Here is a 20,829-nt window from a genome sequence, read left to right as displayed (position 1 = left end):
ATGTGCTCTTGTAAATGAACCCTGCTGTACTGAGACACGACTGCCTTTAATGAGAGGGAAAACACTGTGGCGGAAAGTAACTAAGTACATTTACTCTACTCTAGTACTGTACGGGTCAAAATGTTCAAAAAGACTTGCAACAATATTCATGATTTTATGAAAATAGCAGATCTACAAGCAAGTCTAGGCGCTGAATATAATACAACCCCATTTTTTAGGATGGTTTTACTGGAATAAAATGGCCAACCAAGTAAGGCCTATTTCAACACCTCGCCCAGTGTCAAATTCTTGAAAATCTTGGAGTTTTACAGAGCTACTTCCACAAGCACTACTTAAAGGAGCTATAGTCAACTTTTTCATTGTAGGGCCGACACTTTGTTTACATCCTAGTCTATAGACTAGAATGTAAACAAAGTGTCGGTCTGACAATGGCCAAAATGACTATTTTATCATTATTTTACGCTTTTTGTGGTCATTTTTGAATAGAAACACATATATGAAGCTTATTTTTTTATAAAATATTTTCGAAACATTATTTTTATTTTAGCATCCGTTTTTCAAGAAAAAGTTGACTATAGCTCCTTTAACTCATTTGTAGCCGATCCAGAGTATACTCGCGAAAAATATTTATAGTGCCGATCATGCAATGACTCGCGAAATATACTGTATATACAGTAAAGCTGGCAAGGGCTACGTACCGTCCGTTGGAAAGTGCTGGCACGGGTGGACTCGCCGATTCATCATCATCACGCATCCACGTGCACACAATAGTGATCCCTTAACATGGAAGCCAACGGTCTTTCTCATCTTTGATGTCCATTTTCTCCAAAAAACACTTTTGATGCCAAGGATGGCATTGGATTCTAGCTAAAATAGTACAAGCTGAAAGGCATCGATCCGCCATTACTGTGTACGCATTGGACGACAAGACTTCCGGGTAAAAAAAAAAGGTTGTCAAGTAGGAATTGTTTGCGCAATCTACTTCCGGCCTTCAAAATAAGAGACTGGCCGCGGACGGAGCAAGCAAACGGCAGCTTGGACTTTTAACCCGTTCATGTCTGCAGCACTAAATGGGTTAATAATGCTTTGACTCAAATACTGAGGCATTTTGAGTATTCTCTGCTCCTACTTTCTGCCACAATAGATATAGGTAACGTTGCATTCATCATATTCATCTTGTTTCCGTTCCTCTCCCCACGTGTGCCTCTCAGATCTACAACGAGATGATCCGAGACCTGCTGAACCCGTCCTCCGGGTTCCTGGACCTCCGGGAGGACTCCAAGGGAGTGATCCAGGTGGCCGGGATCACCGAGGTGTCCACCATCAACGCACGGGAGGTGAGACACTGAGCACTGTGTGCATTTACAGTCTCTGAGTGATATCATTCTTTTTTCCCATTTAGACCGGAAATTATTTTATACTTTAGCTACTGAAAAATAGCAGATATACAAGCTCACATCGTGGCACCGAGCTTGTAGATCTGTTATTTTTGAGTGTAACTCAAATATTTGCTTCTGGTTGGGTCTGGTTTATTTTCCGCTCCACTAACGCCAATCCAGGCTGAGAAGGAGCGACTTTAGCCCCATTTCCACTGTAGGGCCAAGCCAGAACTAGAACCAGAACTTTCCAGAACCAAGAACTTTCAAGAACATGGAAGTTCCGGGACAAAGTTCTGCTTACGTTTCCAAAAAAAGACCAGCAGCACTGCTGGCCCCTCCCATAGGTTCCCGGAACTAAAGTTTAGTTCTACCTCAGGAGCAGGACCTAAAATAGGTTCCAGGAACCTCGTCTGGAACTGGGCCGTACACAATGGAAACAAAACCAGAACCAAAAAAAATTGGTTCAGGTTCCTGAAAGTTCTGGTTCCACCTTGCAGTGGAAAAGGGGCTTTTGTCGAGCCAGGATTGTAAAGCGAGGCTGAATGTATACCTTGAAAAGACCATGTGGTCGAGCGTCCATTCCTTGATCGTGACCAATCATGGAACCAGAGCCGCTTTCTTCCGTCCCCCGCTCCCTATCTGGCTAGGCTAATCTGCGCAGATAATTCTGCTTTCATGAAACCGATTGAGCTCTGATCCTGGCTAACTTAAGCCAGGATAGCTGATAAACCCAGGCTTTATCCCTATAATCTTGGTTTGGTGAAACAGGCCCCAGATTGATTTTGTGTTTCATGCAGTGGTGTAAAGTAACTAAGTACATTTACATTTGAGATATTTGTACTTTTACTCCACTACAATTATTTGAAAACTATAGTTACTACGGTAGTTACTATGCAGATATAAATGATTATATTATAAAACATACATCAATGCACTTTAGCCCTATTTAAACCTTGGCTATTTGAAAACAGCAGATCCACAAGTTGTGAGCCTGTAGATCTGCTATTTTCAAACATTTTGTACTTTTACTTTTGGTACTTTAAGTACATTTTGATGCCTATACTTTCGTACTTTTACTCAAGTACATTTTGAATTCTGGAGTGGACTTTTACGACTTCTACAGAGTATTTCTACATTGCAATATTGGTACTTTTACTCAAGTTAAAAAATGTGAGTAATTTTTCCACCACTGGTTCCCGTGGCGTCAGTTCAGAAAAAGCTAAGGTATGGCAACATGACTGGTGTCTTGCACAACACCAGTCATGTTGCCATACCTTAGCAACAGGCATGATATATTTATTTTAAGAAGTACATATAATATATCATTATATATACCTATAATATAATTATAATACCTTGTTAAAGTGACCATTTTGTTACATCTTGCATTTGTAGTTATTTTACTGTAATTTACCAACATAATAGCCAGCACAGATAGACAAAGAGACATTCATGGATTTATATTTAGAACTAACATTTATCTTCCCCCCTGGACCCAGGGTATGGCAGCTGCATACCCCTGCCATACCCAATTGACGCCCCTGACTGGTTCCCTGTGTCCTCCAGATCATGGAGCTGCTGGTGAAGGGCAACAAGCAGCGCACCCAGGAGCCCACGGCGGCCAACCAGACGTCGTCCCGCTCCCACGCCGTGCTGCAGGTGGCCGTCCACCAGCAGAGCCGCTGCCGGGACGTCCTGCAGGAGGTCCGCTTCGCCCGCCTCTTCATGATCGACCTGGCCGGGTCCGAACGAGCTGCACAGGTCTGTGTGGGGGTGTGTGTGTGTGTGTGTGTGTGTGTGTGTGTGTGTGGGTGTGTGTGGGTGTGGGTGTGTGTGTGTGTGTGTGTGTGTGTGTGTGTGTGTGTGTGTGTCTTTCTCTTCTTTCATTTTTGACCTGGAAAGCTTTCCGTGTGACTTTAGATTTTAACCACTTCAACCGGGATCTTTGGCTATTCAAAAATAGCTGATCTACCTACAGTAGGCTCTAATGTAGCCTGACAGTGCATCACAGGTTCAAGTCCCTTTCCTCGATCGATCTTTACTGCATGTCTCTCCCTATATCTCTCTCCCCATTCCCCTCCCCCCTCAAAAAGAAAATCTAAACAAAATGTAGATATGAAATTCATATCTACAAAACATTCATATCTTCAGAGCAAAGGTGCAGTTCAATCTGACCTTTGTTGGCTTTCTGTATGAAATTCATGTAACCTGACTGAGACAGATGGTGGCAGTAGTGCGTAGGCTACCGCCCTACTTTACCATCTGAGATCTCTCGGTGGGAGTTGATAACGCTCGTAAAGTCCCGGGCCGGACCAATCAGCGGCAGCTACGGGCGGGCTCTGAGCGCCTCTGAGCCAATAGAGTCTGATTGCAGACCACGTGGATGCAGACAGGCCAATATGAGTGCTTGGAGTTGGCACTCCCAGACTGTGATAGAAAGACGGCCACATCCAATCACCTGCTAAAGAATTTGAAAAAATGGCCCGCCCCATACATCGGGTCTGCCCGAGGGATCCCAGATGAAGGTAAGCAGAGCGATATGCAGCCAGGCATACGCACTGCTGCCGTCATCGGGCGCAGTCAGGTTAAAATTCATGTCTCAATAAAAATCTCAAAATGTGAAAAAGAAAAGAGTTACTTACTTGACCTGCTGGTGTTGTGAACAAGGCATTTGGCCCTGATTTTTTTCCAGTAGTCTGAGATTAGCTATGGACGCACGCGTACACACACACACACGCGCGCGCACACAGAGCGAGTCTAACCCCCCCTAGACCCCCTTCTGTACACATGTGGCCTCATGCTAGGGCAGCTTATTTGCTAGGAGACACGACCGACAACTACAGCTGCTATAAATGTCAGGAGGTGTTAGTATTAGTGGTTACATCTTTATATCTGTCAGCGTTACGGCCCGCAGGGTGAAACACTGCCAGTTAAAAGGTGCTGTAGTCCAGTGGTTCTCAACCTCTTCAGGCCGCGACCCCCCAAATAATCATATTTGAACTGGGGACCCCCCACCCCTGACGAGCATTACGAGTTGAGGCATTACATTTTGTATAACACGGTTCTATTGTGAGCATGTAGATCGGCTATTTTCACAATTTCTGCCTCTAATATTTGACAATTTGTCATTTTAGAGATATTAAAAAGTCCTTAAATTGTCACTTTAGAAATGTGCAGATACCCTCTATATACACTCAGATTTATTTTATTTTTATTTTTTACTGTTGAGTGAGAAAACAATGTTGTACATTTAGTTAATGATCGGGCCATGGGTCCCGACCCACAGGTTGAGAACCACTGCTGTAGATGGCGCTCTGGTGGAGCGCCATCAGAGGTTGTGGACCCGAATCCACCGTGGTGCATCCGGCTTTGTCGGGCGTCTACACAAACACAATTTGTCCCCGTTTTCACAATTGACCCTTTGTCAGCCTTCTGGTTGGTCCCTGACTGACCAACCAGCAAGCACTTTCTGCCTTGTTCCACCCTGGTTCCGCCTTATATGGTTGTTTATGTTGAATTTGCTAAAACATCATTTTTGGTGCATGTATGTCCAGTCACTATACTGCACCTGAGATTTTTACTGACACCAAGTTTAAAATCACACGTCACTCGTCTTTGCTGTTCAGTCAGACTCCGTTTCATTTTCCATCTCTTGCTAAACGTTGTTTACTGTCGGTTCATGGTGTCACAGTGACACCCAGGCATGGTGACACGGCAATTTGATCATGATGAATGGCTCACGGCTCGCTGTCATCGCTGTTAAGCGCTGTCACATCCCCATGGCTGACTGTCACACCAAGACAACTGCATTGCACTCATTGAACTGTAGTACTGTGGTGGATAAGTGACAAAGTATTTGAAAAAAAGAAAAGTCTTAGGATTTAAGTTTTTCTTAAAAATACTGTATTAATTAAGTAATAACAGTTAACATAATAATAATAAAAAAAAAGTGGGTCTGGAGTGCTCGGAAGTCCAAAAATGTGTAATGATTGAAGGTGCTCTTTGGTTGGGGACTCAAAACGTACAATAATAAAATAAAATAAATTATAAAAAAGGCACTCTATACACTATAAAAAAGAAAGAAAAAAGTTAAAGACATAATTCTGATGGTTATTACATAATTTAAATGAGTTAAAAAAACTGTGACGGATAACCAACACCTAGCGCGGCCACATGGTCTTCTTCAGGATGTCAGTAATCCAGTACCAAAGTACAAATATGACTGAGCAACAGGGTTGACTTTGTCAACAAACTTTTTTCACTGTAATGAAAACTAAATAAAAACTAAGCTGAAGCTAAAACTATGACTAAATATATTGACAATTTTGTCATAAAAAAATAGACTAAAATGTTAGGGTGAGACTAGTGGAGAAGAGATCCAGTAGAACTAAAAGACAAGTCATTTTATGTTTGGTTGCACTCGGGTGTTGCGCTCTGAAAATAGCCGATCTACAAAACTAAATAAAACATTTGCAATCAGCATCAACACTGCTGCTGAGCAAAGTTGAGTAATGTATTCACCTGGAGTATCCATCTATACTGGGACTGGGGTACTGGGGGGGTTAAGTGCAGTACTCTGTCCAGCGCTGCTCATTTCCCATGGAGACAGTCTGAAAGGTTAACCAGCCACGCTCTTCCATCGATGCATATAGAGAGAATACGGCCTCCATTTTGAAAAGAGAGAAGAGCAGACAGGTTTTTTATCATCACTCGAGGCCAGGCGAGGGACATTTCTCTCTTGTCACTTATGAAGAGGAATGATTGGCCTATGAAGAGAGATGGTGTTTTCCCTTTAATTGAAGGACACAGTTTGACTGGTGAACAGTTAAAGTCCTCTGTGAGAGAGTGGCACAGAGCAGTAAAGGTGATCTGCAGTGCCATCTGCTGGACATGGATGGAAGTGTAATTTTCTTGTTTGTGACTTGTCATGTCAACCTGCTTGCAATAATATGTAGAAACTAAAGACAACAAAAAAACAAAAAAAAGTCACGCACACAAGACATCCAGGTTATTGTTTATTGGGAAACATTTTTTTTTACCACATTATTATTGGCCCTAGTTTGGGCTTCTCTGCTTGACGCAGCTGTCATTTTATGGCTGGTGCAAGTAAAGATACTAACCGTGTCTTTCTGTGTGTCTCAGACCCAGAACAGGGGCCAGAGGCTGAAAGAAGGGGCCCACATCAACCGCTCCCTCCTGGCCCTGGGGAACTGCATCAACGCTCTGAGCGAGAAGAACAGCAACAAGTACGTCAACTACAGGGACAGCAAGCTGACACGCCTGCTGAAGGTAAGAACCACCAGCAACCACTGAACTAGACATCCTTTTAAGACGTTATAACTTATAACTACAGGGACGGAAGGTAGGAGCAACCAACAACCACTGCCTAAATAAATACATGATAATCTTTATTGTCCCCGAAGAAACATTTGTCTTCACAAGTCTGTTCAAGACAAAAAACAACACAAAACCATCTAACACAAAACATCACAAGATAGATCATCAGGTCCCCACTATTCACAGAAAACCATCCTAGCGACGGGGCGATTGCTTAGCAGATTGTTTAGTGCAGCGATGACTGAGGGGACAAAACTCCTGTTAAACCGTACCTTGTGCCACTTCAATGTTCTGTATCTATGATGATCAGTGTCATTTGTTATTGAGAATGCTAAGCGTGTGATGGCCTTATCGTTCATATCGATGAACCTAGATAGCATTTAAGACATTATAACTTATAACTACAGGGACAGCAAGCTTACAGCCTGCTGAAGGTACAGTAAGAGCGACCAACCACCACCACCTAGACCAGGGGTTTTCAAACCTTTTTGACTCAGGGCACACCCTGTAAATAACCTTTTCATCCATGGCACCCCTGAATTACACTGTTCATTTTCAGAATCTTACATCGTATTGCTCTACGTAAATATGCACAATCTTCCACCTGAGATACGGTAGGCATGTTGTCATGGAGAAATATCCGTTTCCATCAGAACTGACTGGAAATAACTTTATACTTGACGTTCTAACCACTTGAACCCTAGCATCCCTATTCTGGGGGGACTATCTTCACCAAAAATAGCCGATCCACAAGCTCACAACTCGTCACAATGTGACACGTTGTGAGCTTGTAGATCTGCTATTTTTTGGTGAAGAGAGTTGGCCTTAGATAAAGTACAGTGCAAATCAGGTATGTTTTACTAAGCATAGTGACGTGATATTGATGTAGTGATATTGATGAATTCCAGCAGATTGAAAGTGGTTAACAGTAGCTTTTCACTTACTGTGTATATGTAACGTCTTGGTGCGTTGTCTTCTCCAGGACTCGTTGGGTGGGAACAGCCGCACAGTGATGATCGCCCACATAAGCCCCGCCTCCCTGGCGTTCGAGGAGTCCCGGAACACGCTGACGTACGCCGACCGTGCCAAAAGCATCCGCACACGGGTGAGACCAGAGCACACAGTACCATAACATACCATACCACTGGTGAGACCAGAGCACACATTACCATAAAATACCATACCATGGGTGAGACCAGAGCACACAGTACCATGAAATACCATACCACTGGTGAGACCAGAGCACACAGTACCATGAAATACCATACCACCTGTGAGACCAGAGCACACAGTACCATAAAATACCATACCACCTGTGAGACCAGAGCACACAGTACCATAAAATACCATACCATGGGTGAGACCAGAGCATATATACCAGGGGTCCTCAATAGGCGGACCGCGGTCCATGTCCGGACCGCGGGGCACCTCCGACCGGACCGCGGCATTTTACTGAGAAATCTCTGCACAGTTGTATCGGAATGACTGTGTGTGATGTGCGTTTGTGTGCGTGGGTGTGTGTATGTGCTCATTCGCTCAAACACATACACAGGCTCACAAGACACACCCCTCCGCCAATTTGCAAGCCCACAAAGCGTCGCGGATGCAACGTGCTGTGGGCTTGCAGACCAAAGGTTTTCCTTCCCTCCGACGTCTGCTCTGCAGCTGCTCCCCCCTCCCCTCCCCTCTCCACACACTCATGCCGCTCGCTGCCTGAAAAAGGTTGCTAAAACCTCTTGGAAACCATTGCTCCCACTGGATTAATAACTTAGAGATCTTCTACCTTTGGCTGTTCAATTGGAGAGGACAACAGCAACACATTAAAATCCACGATGTAAGGCTCCAACTGCTTGCATAGACGAGAAATGGTCGCGATGCGTGACCATGCGTCTTTAACAATGTGATGTGTCGTCGCATATTATTGCCAGCTATCCTAGGCTGTGTTAGATTAATAACTATGACTCGTTGACCGTGATTTGACCGGTCATTTGACATAGGCAATCAGCACAGTCTGGCTTTTGCAGTACGTGTGTCAACTGAATGTCAAGTAATCCTCTCCCCCTCACGCTAAGTTCCACTTTATTTTCCATTCTGAACGACAAGCCTAATATTGGTATTGCATTTAGGCTCTTTAGTTTCCAATAATTAAACTATAAGCCAGTGTTTTATTGCTACACAATAAATGGTAAATAATGTAGCCTACTCTACATGCATAAATAATTATCCATCCATCCATCCATTCATCTTCAACCGCTTATCCGGCATCGGGTAGCAGGGGTAACAGTTCCAACTGAGATTTCCAAAGTTCCTTAATAATAATAATAATTAAAATAAACAATTCTAATGATTATAATAAACATACATACATACAGTACATACTGTATAAATGTATCCGCCTTATTTCGCCTTCGCCTTTTTTTCGGACCCGGACCTGTTTCAAAAAAATATTTCTGGACCTTCAATATTTGTATTTGAGGACCCCTGATATATACCATAAAATCTGATGGTTTTCAACCCTTTTCACATCAAGGACCATTATTAATTCCATGAGAACCCCACAAAGATCATTGAGCTTTTGTTTCAGTTTCCAGTTTCATCTGCTCATTTATCAGTTTCATGACTTTCCAATTGCACTTGTTTATACTGTATGAGTTCTCTCTCTTGATTAAGGAACAAACACTCAGTCTATAGCAACGATTACTATAGGAAAACTCCAGAGCAAATAACATCTAGGCAAATAACATTACTGCCCATGGAGTCTATTAGGCAGAAATGCCCCTGTTGTCCAGTTTCCCCAGCAGAACCCAGCAGCTCTCATAGCATAGAGTGGAGCCCACAAGCCTATCGCTTTTACACAATTTGTTGTGGTCAAAAGTGAAAGTGTTACTAGTTGTCATTACAAACACATCCATGCCTTGGATGTCCAATACGAGCCGCCACAGTCTCATAAATCATGTTTTGAGGGGAGCATTTGGCACAACTGCCAATCAAAGTGACTGTACTGGCCAATCACAGCGAGTCTTTTCCTGGACTTGGCAAAACACATAACAGTATAACATCTGTTTAGCAGAGTGTGGCGGCTCGTGTGCGACAACGATGGCATGGATGTGTGTGTAATGATAATAAGAGATCGATAAAAGAAGAAAACACACTTTTGACCACAACAAATAGTGTAAAAGCAATAGGCTTGTGGACTCCACTCTATGCTATGAGGGCTGCCGGGTTCTGCTGGTGAAACTGGACAGGTGCATTTCTGCCTAATAGACTCCATGGAGATACTTTTGGGATAGGAAAGGGCGGAGTAGTCCTTCAACACTTATTTTAACAAGAAAAAAGGACCTCAGTCAACGTGTCCAACCATATCAGCCAGCAGTACATATTTTGCACTCAAGTACAGTACTTGATCAAATGCACTTGAACTTCATTCCCCCCGCTCCTCAGGTCAAGAAGAACCTCATCAACGTGTCCTACCACATAGCCCAGTACACCAACATCATCTCCGACCTGCGCTGCGAGATCCAGCGGCTCAAGAAGAAGATCGCCGATCAGGCGAGTCGCCAGGTCAACCCGGAGAAAGCTGACATCCGCCATGTCCAGGGTGAGTGACAGGCGCCTTGACGCATTGTCAGCCAGAGAACTAATGAACACTTGTCAGCCTTGTCATTGAACGTTATGGCTCCTGACCGTAGCCATTTATCTCAGTCAGAGAGCTTGCAGACTCGCAGATCACTGGTATTTAATTATGTACTTCGAGGTCACACCGTTTTTTATTCCACTGCTACTCGGCACCACACGCTGGGGTGGTGTCACTAATAGACCTTTTTCTTTTCCACAGCAGCCATTTTGATATATTAATAGTAGTGTAATGTTACATCCTTCACAGGTGTTACCAATACTAATTAAGTCTCCTTTCCATCTAGTGTATAGCGGGGGTGTTTCCAGTGAGCCAGCATAAACAATAGCAGCACCCTGACTCTATTTGACCTGATACGTTCTGGCCTGATAGGCAATAGACAGGAAACATTCAACACCAGTATGGATGGCATCCAGGTCCAAATAATGGCGGCGGCAGTGGCTCAGGGGTAGAGTTGCTGTCTTAGAACACAGAGGGTTCCCAGTTTGTTCCCGGGCTCCCCCAGAGTTAGTGTCCAAGAGTCCTTGAGCAAGATTCTGAACCCCTACCTGTAGTTGCTCCTGGTGACATGTATCAAAACAGCGAATAAACTTTTTGGTTACCACCGCGCTCTGACTCGACTGGTGCGGTATCCCTTTAGATTAACATGTAGGAGGAGGAGGATGGATCGCACACAGTGGCAAGAGTTGTCTTTTCTTTATTATTGCATTTGCAGATGAGAAACAAACGTTTCGGCTGTAAGCCTTCTTCAGTGTATCTGATACTGCAGGGTGTCTGTGGTCTATTTATAGAACCTATGACAGGTGCCCAGGTGGACACCATCACTGCCAATCACCCTGTGGGGAGGATGACACCTTGCACCTGAATGGTGATTGCTATCAATGGTTAATGTGTAATAAGTCAACTCTTCTTTTCATTAAATAAACAATAACAATACATGCATTTTTCTTTAACAATGTACACAAATACATAATCAAACCATCTCATATTAAACCAATATTTGTCGCTGAGGACATCGGGCAGCAGATTGCCTTTCATAAATCAGCTTCAACCATTAGGATAACAAATGTATTTGCAATTAAACAGCAACTATAACCATGTGACCGGCGGTAAGGAAATAATGACGATGCCCAATTGTCTTTTTAGACTATAATGTGTATATCCATTGTGCCACATTTTGTGCACCAAAGTATTGTGTCAAGGGCTAAAGAGCCACGTTATCTTTTAATATCGGAAAGTGGGCGGTGTCAATGTTTCAACAGCCGATCACAGAAAAGGAGACATGTTACATTCTTCATTCATGCCCAGGGGAAATAGTGTTTTTAAATGGTGAATCCAATAACATTCCCTTTGTAGGAGTAGTTTCTCATGATTACCACCTCTACGGTTAAGCCATACTTTTTCGATACCAATGCATTTGAGATCATCCACTTTGTGGTTCTGTTCACAGAAGTGACGCGCCACGGGTGATGTCACGTCAGCTCTTTTAATGTTGCTTCTGTGTTCATTCAGCCTTATTTTCAGCTTTCGGGATGTTTGGCCTATGTAATATTTGTTACATGGGCAGTATAGCAAATAGATTACATGAGTTGTGTTACACGTTATCAAAGACTTGATGTTAAACTCTTTATTGGATCGTGGATCATGGAAAGTGTTTGTTTTCACCATATTAGCACATGAAGTACAGGACCTACAAGGGAAGTTACCTAAAATTATTGGTTTAGATCTGTTAGAATAACAATCAGCCTTCACTAAACGGTCTCTCAGACTGGTTGCTCTTTTGAAAGTAAACATTGGAGGGTGTTGAAAAACATTATTTAGTGATTTGTCCGACGACAGTATATACCAATGTTTAGCTACTGTGTCTTTTATCACTGAACTCAGAGGGTTATACGTAAGCACATAATTCACAGAATGAGGTTTCTTGAATTTGGTTCGCTTAGTAAATAATTCTTTTCTTTCGACTTTATTTACAGTCTCAACCGCTGTGTGAAGGCATGACTGTGGGTAACCTTTTTCTATAAACCGATTCAACATGTTATCACTCTGAGATGTATAATCTCCTTCTGAGCTACAAATACGTTTCAATCTATACAATTGACTAACAGGTAGACTGCGCTTCAAAGGCGTTGGGTGGTGGCTATCAAATAGTAACAAATTGTTCTTGTCGGTCGGTTTTCTATATATAGTGGTTTTCAATTCATTCCCCGCCTTTATGATTTCTACATCAAGGAAATGTATTGATTTCACACTCGTTTCCATTGTAAAGGAAATAGAATCTACACAAGAGTTTAAATGTTGGTGAAAGTTATGGAGTGTCTCCATGTCACCAGACCACACCATAAAAATGTCGTCTATGTACCTTGAATATTGTTTAATGTATTGGCTGTACATATTGCCATAAACGTAATCCAATTCAAATTTGCCCATGAAAAGGCACGCATATGCGCACGCTGAAGGGGATCCCATTGCAGAGCCATATAATTGTTGATAATGACTGTTTTCAAACACAAATACGTTTTTGTTGAGAATGAATTGCATCAATTCAATGATAAATTCATTCGGTGGTCTCTGCTCCACTCGCTTATCAAGAAAGTAGGCGAGTGCATCCAAACCTAGGGCATGTGATATATTTGTGTATAAAGAAGTTACGTCGAGAGTCACCAGCCAATCGTCATTACTCATATTTTTTATGGTCTCGATTTTGATCAAGAAATCACTTGTATCCTTAACAAATGAAGGCAGCCCTTTAACTAAATCCTGGACATGGAAATCTACAAACTTCGAAATGTTCTCTGTCACGGAGCCCCGACCAGAGACAATAGGGCGCAAAGGAGGGTCGTTGGGACATTTATGGATTTTTGGTAAGCCGTAAATCACCGGCTGAATAGGATGTTTATTAACCAAAAAATTCCCTTCTTTTTCAGTAATCCAATTGTTGGCTATCCCCTTTTGGATGATGGCTCTCAGCTCATCGGTGTGGTTTTCTGTGGGGTTAAATAGCAACCTTTTGTAGTATTTCTTGTCCGTTAGCATATTTTCAATCTTATCATTGTATTTTTGTTTGTCCATTACAGTGATACCCCCTCCTTTGTCGCAAGGCTTTATGATAATATCTTTATCTTTGGCTAACGTGTCCAGTGCCTTCTTTTCAGATTGGGTCACATTGTGTTTCCTCTGTTTCAAAATGTGTTTCCCGTCGAATTTGGTTTCAATCTCTTCCTCTACTAGTCTACAGAAAGTATTAATAGAATGGTTATTAACAACAGGGCAAAACGTACTCTTGGGTTTAAACACGTCCCTAATAACTGGTAATGTTGCTGAACTTGCAATAGAAGACTCAGTGCAATTAAAGAAACCTTTTAATTTGATATTTCTAAAAAATTTAAACATTTCTGTTTTTACAGTGAATGATTCCGCACTAGGTGTAGGAACAAAAGATAGTCCCTTTGACAATACCTGCGTTTCATCATCAGTGAGTACGCGGGAGGATAGGTTGAATACAAGCGTCTCTGTTTGGGGGGGGATTACCAACCGCTGTGCTGGTTTCTTCGTCCCCTTCCCCCTCTTGCCCCTGCGGGGGCGCCTTCGGGTCTGTCTCTGTCCCGCTGCTGTATGCGTTCTGATGCTCTGATGGCTAGGGCTGGGGCTCTTCTGCCTCGGCCTAAAAAACGTTGGGATGAGGGGCGATATTCTTGCTGGGAGGTTTCGCTGTCGGAGGTGCTCTGCCAGTCGCTGGGTGCTGCGACTGCTGTCGTTGTCTGTCCTTGATATCTTGGTCGTGCAGGGTGGTGGGGTGTCTGGGATAACCATGGGTATTCTTTTCCATTTTTGTAGTCGATTGTATCCCTTCTGAATTTCCAAATTTTCATATCTTGAGTGTCAGCCTTGAACTTGTCCACTTGGGCTTTGATTTCTTCCACTAGACTGTCCAGTGCAGGTTTTTCACAGATCCTCTTGGCTTCGTCAAGGTGGCTCTCAATAGCCGTCTTCGCTGCTGGTATTTGATCTTTTGTATGTGCGATGATGAGCAGCATTAGATCTTTTGAGCAGTGGTTTAATATTTCACACCACTTTTTACAAAAATCTAGATTGTCTCTCCCAATTGTGGGTTCAAAGTTGCGCAGTCTCAACCCCTTTGGTATTTTACCCGCACGATAATATTCGCTGAGTGTTCTTGCGTGTAGTTCCAGGCGCACCTCCTTTTGGTACGCGTGTAGCAGGTTAGATCTTATCTCCCTCACATCAAAATGAGACGAGGCGGTTGTCAGGGTGTCATCCCCGGGGACCAAGATGTTGTCGGCCTCTTCCTGGGTGAAGGTGAAAGAGTTTGCTTTTGACTCCGTCATTCTGTTGATCTCTTCGAATGCAGAAGACATTTTTCTTCTTCTTCTTCTCTTGGTCGGCAGCAGGTGGTTGTATTATAACAATGAATAAACTTTTTGGTTACCACCGCGCTCTGACTCGACTAAACCAATAATTTTAGGTAACTTCCCTTGTAGGTCCTGTACTTCATGTGCTAATATGGTGAAAACAAACACTTTCCATGATCCACGATCCAATAAAGAGTTTAACATCAAGTCTTTGATAACGTGTAACACAACTCATGTAATCTATTTGCTATACTGCCCATGTAACAAATATTACATAGGCCAAACATCCCGAAAGCTGAAAATAAGGCTGAATGAACACAGAAGCAACATTAAAAGAGCTGACGTGACATCACCCGTGGCGCGTCACTTCTGTGAACAGAACCACAAAGTGGATGATCTCAAATGCATTGGTATCGAAAAAGTATGGCTTAACCGTAGAGGTGGTAATCATGAGAAACTACTCCTACAAAGGGAATGTTATTGGATTCACCATTTAAAAACACTATTTCCCCTGGGCATGAATGAAGAATGTAACATGTCTCCTTTTCTGTGATCGGCTGTTGAAACATTGACACCGCCCACTTTCCGATATTAAAAGATAACGTGGCTCTTTAGCCCTTGACACAATACTTTGGTGCACAAAATGTGGCACAATGGATATACACATTATAGTCTAAAAAGACAATTGGGCATCGTCATTATTTCCTTACCGCCGGTCACATGGTTATAGTTGCTGTTTAATTGCAAATACATTTGTTATCCTAATGGTTGAAGCTGATTTATGAAAGGCAATCTGCTGCCCGATGTCCTCAGCGACAAATATTGGTTTAATATGAGATGGTTTGATTATGTATTTGTGTACATTGTTAAAGAAAAATGCATGTATTGTTATTGTTTATTTAATGAAAAGAAGAGTTGACTTATTACACATTAACCATTGATAGCAATCACCATTCAGGTGCAAGGTGTCATCCTCCCCACAGGGTGATTGGCAGTGATGGTGTCCACCTGGGCACCTGTCATAGGTTCTATAAATAGACCACAGACACCCTGCAGTATCAGATACACTGAAGAAGGCTTACAGCCGAAACGTTTGTTTCTCATCTGCAAATGCAATAATAAAGAAAAGACAACTCTTGCCACTGTGTGCGATCCATCCTCCTCCTCCTACATGTATCAAAACAGCAACATCGGTAAGGCAAGACCCACCTGCAGAAGCTTGTGATTGGCTGAACCGGAAGTAGGGAGCTTCACTTGGACCGTGCGGAGGTGCCGAAAGTCGGGGGGCCGAATATTTACTATTCTGGTCCCCTTGTTTACTACTTCTAATAGCACTGAGTCGGCTCATGTGACCTTCACAATGTTTGACACAGCGACTCGCTCGCTAACGCTCACTCGGCTCACGGTTGCCTGAGACGGCGTGCCTCCATTGTCATCACCGAAAACAAGCGCTCCTTTACAAGATCCAGACTTACACCTGTTGCTGTTTTGAAACACACCTCCCGGTGAGCAGGTTGGTGCCTTGCATGGTTTCCTTTGCCATCGGTGTATGAATGTGTGTGTGAATGGGTGAATGTAATGCATGATCTACAGTATGTAAAGTGCCTTAGATAAAGTCGCTATATAAATGCACCATTCCTCTCCCCTCCCCTGTTCTCCTGTACAGCGGAGGTTCAGGCTCACTCTGGCCACCAGGGCAGGGCAGAGATGGAGCAGCTCAGGGAGCAGCTCCTGGAGGCCTTCCGCCAGCAGATGGAGATCAGGAGGAACCTGATGGAGCTGGACAACAGCAGCATGGACATCCAGATGGACACGTCCAGACACCTGCTCACCATCGCAGAGTTAGTCCTTAATGCACACGTCCCAACAAATGCTCACCATTGCAGAGTCAGTCCTTAACACACATAATACACCTGCTCACCATCGCAGAGTTAGTCCCTAATTCTGTACATGTCTAAACACCTGCTCACTATTGCAGAGTCTGTCCTTAAAACTCACTAACTGCCCCAGTAACATACATACATAATACAACAACTGACGCAGATTTTCAGTTTTTTCGTACTTTTTCAAGTAGTCACAGAATATTTATCTCCAGTTCAAAGCCATGAAAAATAAATGTTTTTGAAGGCAATGAAATACTTATTCTAGACAGAAGATGGCAATGCACTCTAGGGTATTTAGCATTGCACACTGCCCAAAAGATGGCGGTGCACTCTAGTGTATACAGTAGCATCAGAAGACTAGTATACCTTGGATGTAACTTGGCATAATTCCAAACTACACCGGTCTTCTGCCATCAGTGCTTCTGATGACATCACTGAAACTCACCCGTGCGTGTCATCAGGTGAGGTGTTTAGAGAAACTGCTCTCAGCAGGAAATGCCCAAACAAGGCATTTCCTGTTTACTTTCCTCTTTTAGCCGACAAAATCAAGGCTGCCCTCTGAGAAGTTTTGAAAAATGCACATATGGAAGTAAAGTAAAGGTAATAGTTTCACTCTCATACAGTAGGCTACTGGAGTAAATGTACTTATAGTTATCTTGGTCTGTTGGGTTCAGCTGGGAACAGGAGCGGTGCAAGCGGCGCAGGAAGTGGCGTGCAGAGAGGAGGAAGGAGAGCGTGAACAAGGAGGAGAGCGAGAAGGAGTCGGACTGTCCTGAGACGCCCCCGGACCTGAGCACCGAGACCCGGGAGGTGGGCCTCGCCCGTGAGACCCTGGGAACGCTCATGAACCAGCAGAAGAAGATCAGCAAGCAGAAGGTACTGGCACTGGTCCCCCCGGGGACCCCCAGGGGTCCTTGAGGGAGTTCTAGGGGGTCCCCAGATAAATTATAGTTAGGAACCAAATGGACCCTTATGGGTCTGTAACTCAGAGAGTGTACAAACGGAACCAAATGGACCCGTTAGTAAGTTCCAGGGGTCCCCAGATAAATTATAGTAAGGAAACAAATGGACCCTTTTGGGTTTGTAACTCAGAAAGTGTACAAATGATCCATTTGTACGTCCATTTTACGTCATAAATTGGGGTCCGTAGGCTAATGCATTTGAAACTGGGGGTCCTTGAATTTAAAATGGTTGAGAATCACTGCTAGAGCCTGGCGTGTCTTTTCAAATGGGGGTCGGCGGGGTAATATGTGTCAATCTCGGGGTCCTTGACATGAAAAGGTTTGAGAACCAATGTACTATTATGACTCTGCACTGACCACTAGAGGGAGCTGATGACCTATAAAAGGTCTACCATCTTGTTGTGTCCTAGTAGAGCCCAGCTGATGTCAGAGTTTTGGGTCCTGATGCTGATGTCAGATTTTGGAGAGTCCAAAGACCAGTGGTTCCCAAACTGGGCGGTCGGGACCGATCTACAAGCTCACAACATCTCGCAACGCGAGGCAGTGTGAGCTTGTAGATTGGCTATTTTCACAATATTTACTTGTGGAATTGAGTCAAACTATTGATTCCACTATATCACTATTACACCACTGCTTGTCAGGGTGTGTGTGTGTGTGGGGGGGGGGGTCCCCAGTTCAAATATGGTTATTTTGAGGCTGATGAAAAGGTTGAGAAACGCTGTGGTAATAAAACCGTCCCTCTTTCGGCCTCTTTTCATCACAGGCTTCGTTGGTTCAAATATGATTATTTTGAGGCTGATCAAGACCTGAAAAGGTTGAGAACTGCCGTGGTAATAAAACCGTCTCTCTTTTCATCACAGGCGTCGTTGGAGCGCAGGTTGGTGGAGCTGAGGGAGCGTGCTCGCTGCCTGGAGGAGCTGCTCCCTCGCAGAGTGAGCTCTGAGGAGCAGCGCGAGGTGCTGGGACTCCTCTGCAAGGTGAGTTCTGCTAAACATCACCTGAGCTGTAAACCATTACACATTTAAATTGATGATTAGTAATTTAATTAGTGTTTTTGGCATGGAAGACTGGAACATATGAATACAAAAACGTATTTTCTGTTTGCCATTTAGGCTTCATAATCACAAACTGCACAGGGCAGATTACTGACATGTTTAATCATTTTATACTTAAAATGTTCTTTTGAAAATAGCGGAAGTAGCTGATCCATAAGCTTACAACGTGTCAAGAAGTGACACGTAGTAAGCTTGTACATCTGCTATTTCTGCTATTTTAAAACATTTTCAACGTGACAATTATGCAAAATAATTGTGATTATCTCAAATAATTGTGATTAAACGATTATGTAATGATTGTGACAGACCTAAACATGACAAGAAAGGACAAAATGTGACATATTGTAGCTCTGTTTACACAATGCTATCCAACTGTATATAATTATATAATTATGTTATGTTTTCAACTGTTTTTATATTTTGACCCTTGCTTTGGCAATGTAAACGTTACGTTTTCCCGTGCCAATAAAGCTCCTTTTGAATTGAACTGCAAGGTCCACGAGCTGGAGATCGAGAACGCTGAGATGCAGTCTCACGCCCTGCTCAAGGACAACGTGATTCGCCACAAGAACTTTGTGGTGCAGCGCTTCGAGCAGCACCGCCACCTCTGTGACCAGATCATCCAGCAGCAGAGGCGCTTCATAGACGGTGAGCCCAGTTCACCTGCAGAGGGCGCCGTTCACTCCCCTTTGAGTGTTTATTTTGACTATAGACGTGGAGAGATGCATTAAAGGACGTAACAAAATATATCAATTAAAGCCCTAACCCTAACCCAAAATGATTTTTTTTTCTATTGATTACTCACACTTGAGTTCAATAATAACTGTTTGTATTTGTCGCATTCCTATGACAAAACATTGATTTTAGTTAATTTACCCCCATTGATTTCGAATGGGGACCCGAATGCATTTGGGTCCCCATTTGAAATCAATGGGGTTAATTTTTTTACTATAATCAATAGAGAAGTCATTTTGGGGGTGAACTACTCCTTTAAAGACCTAAAGGGACTCTACGAACTCTTTGGAATTGCATTTGTGCTCAAATAATGTCTGCAGCATATACAAAAATCACACTCAGTGTGAAGAGAGCGATGTCTTTTAGGAGTTAATTTGGCCAAAACTTGGGACGGACTTATGTACATACTTACAGTACATACTGTACATACATATTAACCTTGTGTCACCAGTCTTTCCACCTCGGAGGAAAGCCTGGTATTCGTTTTAAACTGGCCGTGTGACAGGGCCGGTTCTAGGCATAGGCAAGGGGGGGCAATGCCCCCCTAAATGCCCTGTCTGCCCCACCTAACATGATGGCATGCAAAAATCTAAAAATATTAAACTATTTGAAATGTTATGCTACAACTATTAGATGGATAGATGAACTGATGAGACCTGTTGTTTGTATTGCGTGTTATAGGTATAAGTGTGCCAAAATGCGTAGTTTTCTATGCATTTCGGGTGTTTTAGGCGGTTTGTCCCCCCTTTATTTCCACCGCGGCATGGGCTGGAGGTGATTGGAGGTGAGTGCTAAAGGCTAGATCCGGCCCTGCCGTGTGATCCGGTCTAGGCGTGGCCTAAACCGGCAACGGGGCAGAAGAAGCGGCGCCGCTTTGTTTCCCCAATCCCTATTTGAATGCTCGAGAAGTGTGGTCTTGCCAGTTGCTGCGAGTTGGACTAAAAGATGGATCTACCAGACAAACTTTTCAAAAAAATAAGCAAAACTACGCCACATCAAGGGTTTTATTGGGTAGGCCCTAAGATTATGCCCTTGAGCACAAGGAATTGGTTTGGGTGTTTTGGGTCTGATGACTACAAAATGACACATGCTGTTTCCACTCCCGACCGGATCAGAAACCCCACATTGGAAGTGATCCCAGCCGACATACATACATACAGACAAAGCCATATGTAGGAGCGATTAGCACTGCTCAATGAGTGGCTCTCTCTCAATCTACTGTATTTGTCAAAGTTCAAATAATGGTTGAAGATGATGATGACGATGCTTATAATGTGTGTGTGCATAGACATCAAATGGGGCTTGAGCCCCTGCCTTTTTATCCGTCTGTAAAAAGTGCCCTCTCCAGACCATGAATGCAGTTTTTAATATGGTGAAAGAAATGCAATTGCCCTCTTTCCATGTCCAAACTCTCCTGAGCTTGAATGAAGTTCAAGTTCAGGAGATGAATCTTATGTAGAAATCCAGAAAT

The 20,829-nt window shown here is 43.3% G+C and overlaps 1 protein-coding gene across 1 annotated transcript in view; it reads left to right on the top strand.

Annotated features, from left to right (window-relative positions):
- LOC308302836 (kinesin-like protein KIF19) overlaps positions 1-20,829 on the top strand; it is a gene marked incomplete at both ends in the record, with an annotated part of 248,323 nt that overhangs the window by 70,012 nt on the left and 157,482 nt on the right. Inside the window, 2 exon segments of the mRNA XM_080747144.1 lie at positions 1,212-1,337; positions 2,946-3,140. Of these exon segments, the coding sequence (XP_080603270.1) occupies positions 1,212-1,337; positions 2,946-3,140 (321 nt within the window).

This window comes from Nannobrachium achirus, assembly GCF_963921795.1.
Source record: "Nannobrachium achirus genome assembly, chromosome: 18".
NCBI lineage: Eukaryota > Metazoa > Chordata > Actinopteri > Myctophiformes > Myctophidae > Nannobrachium > Nannobrachium achirus.
Note: the sequence above shows the minus strand (reverse complement) of the source record. Positions and strands in the feature narration are given on the sequence as shown.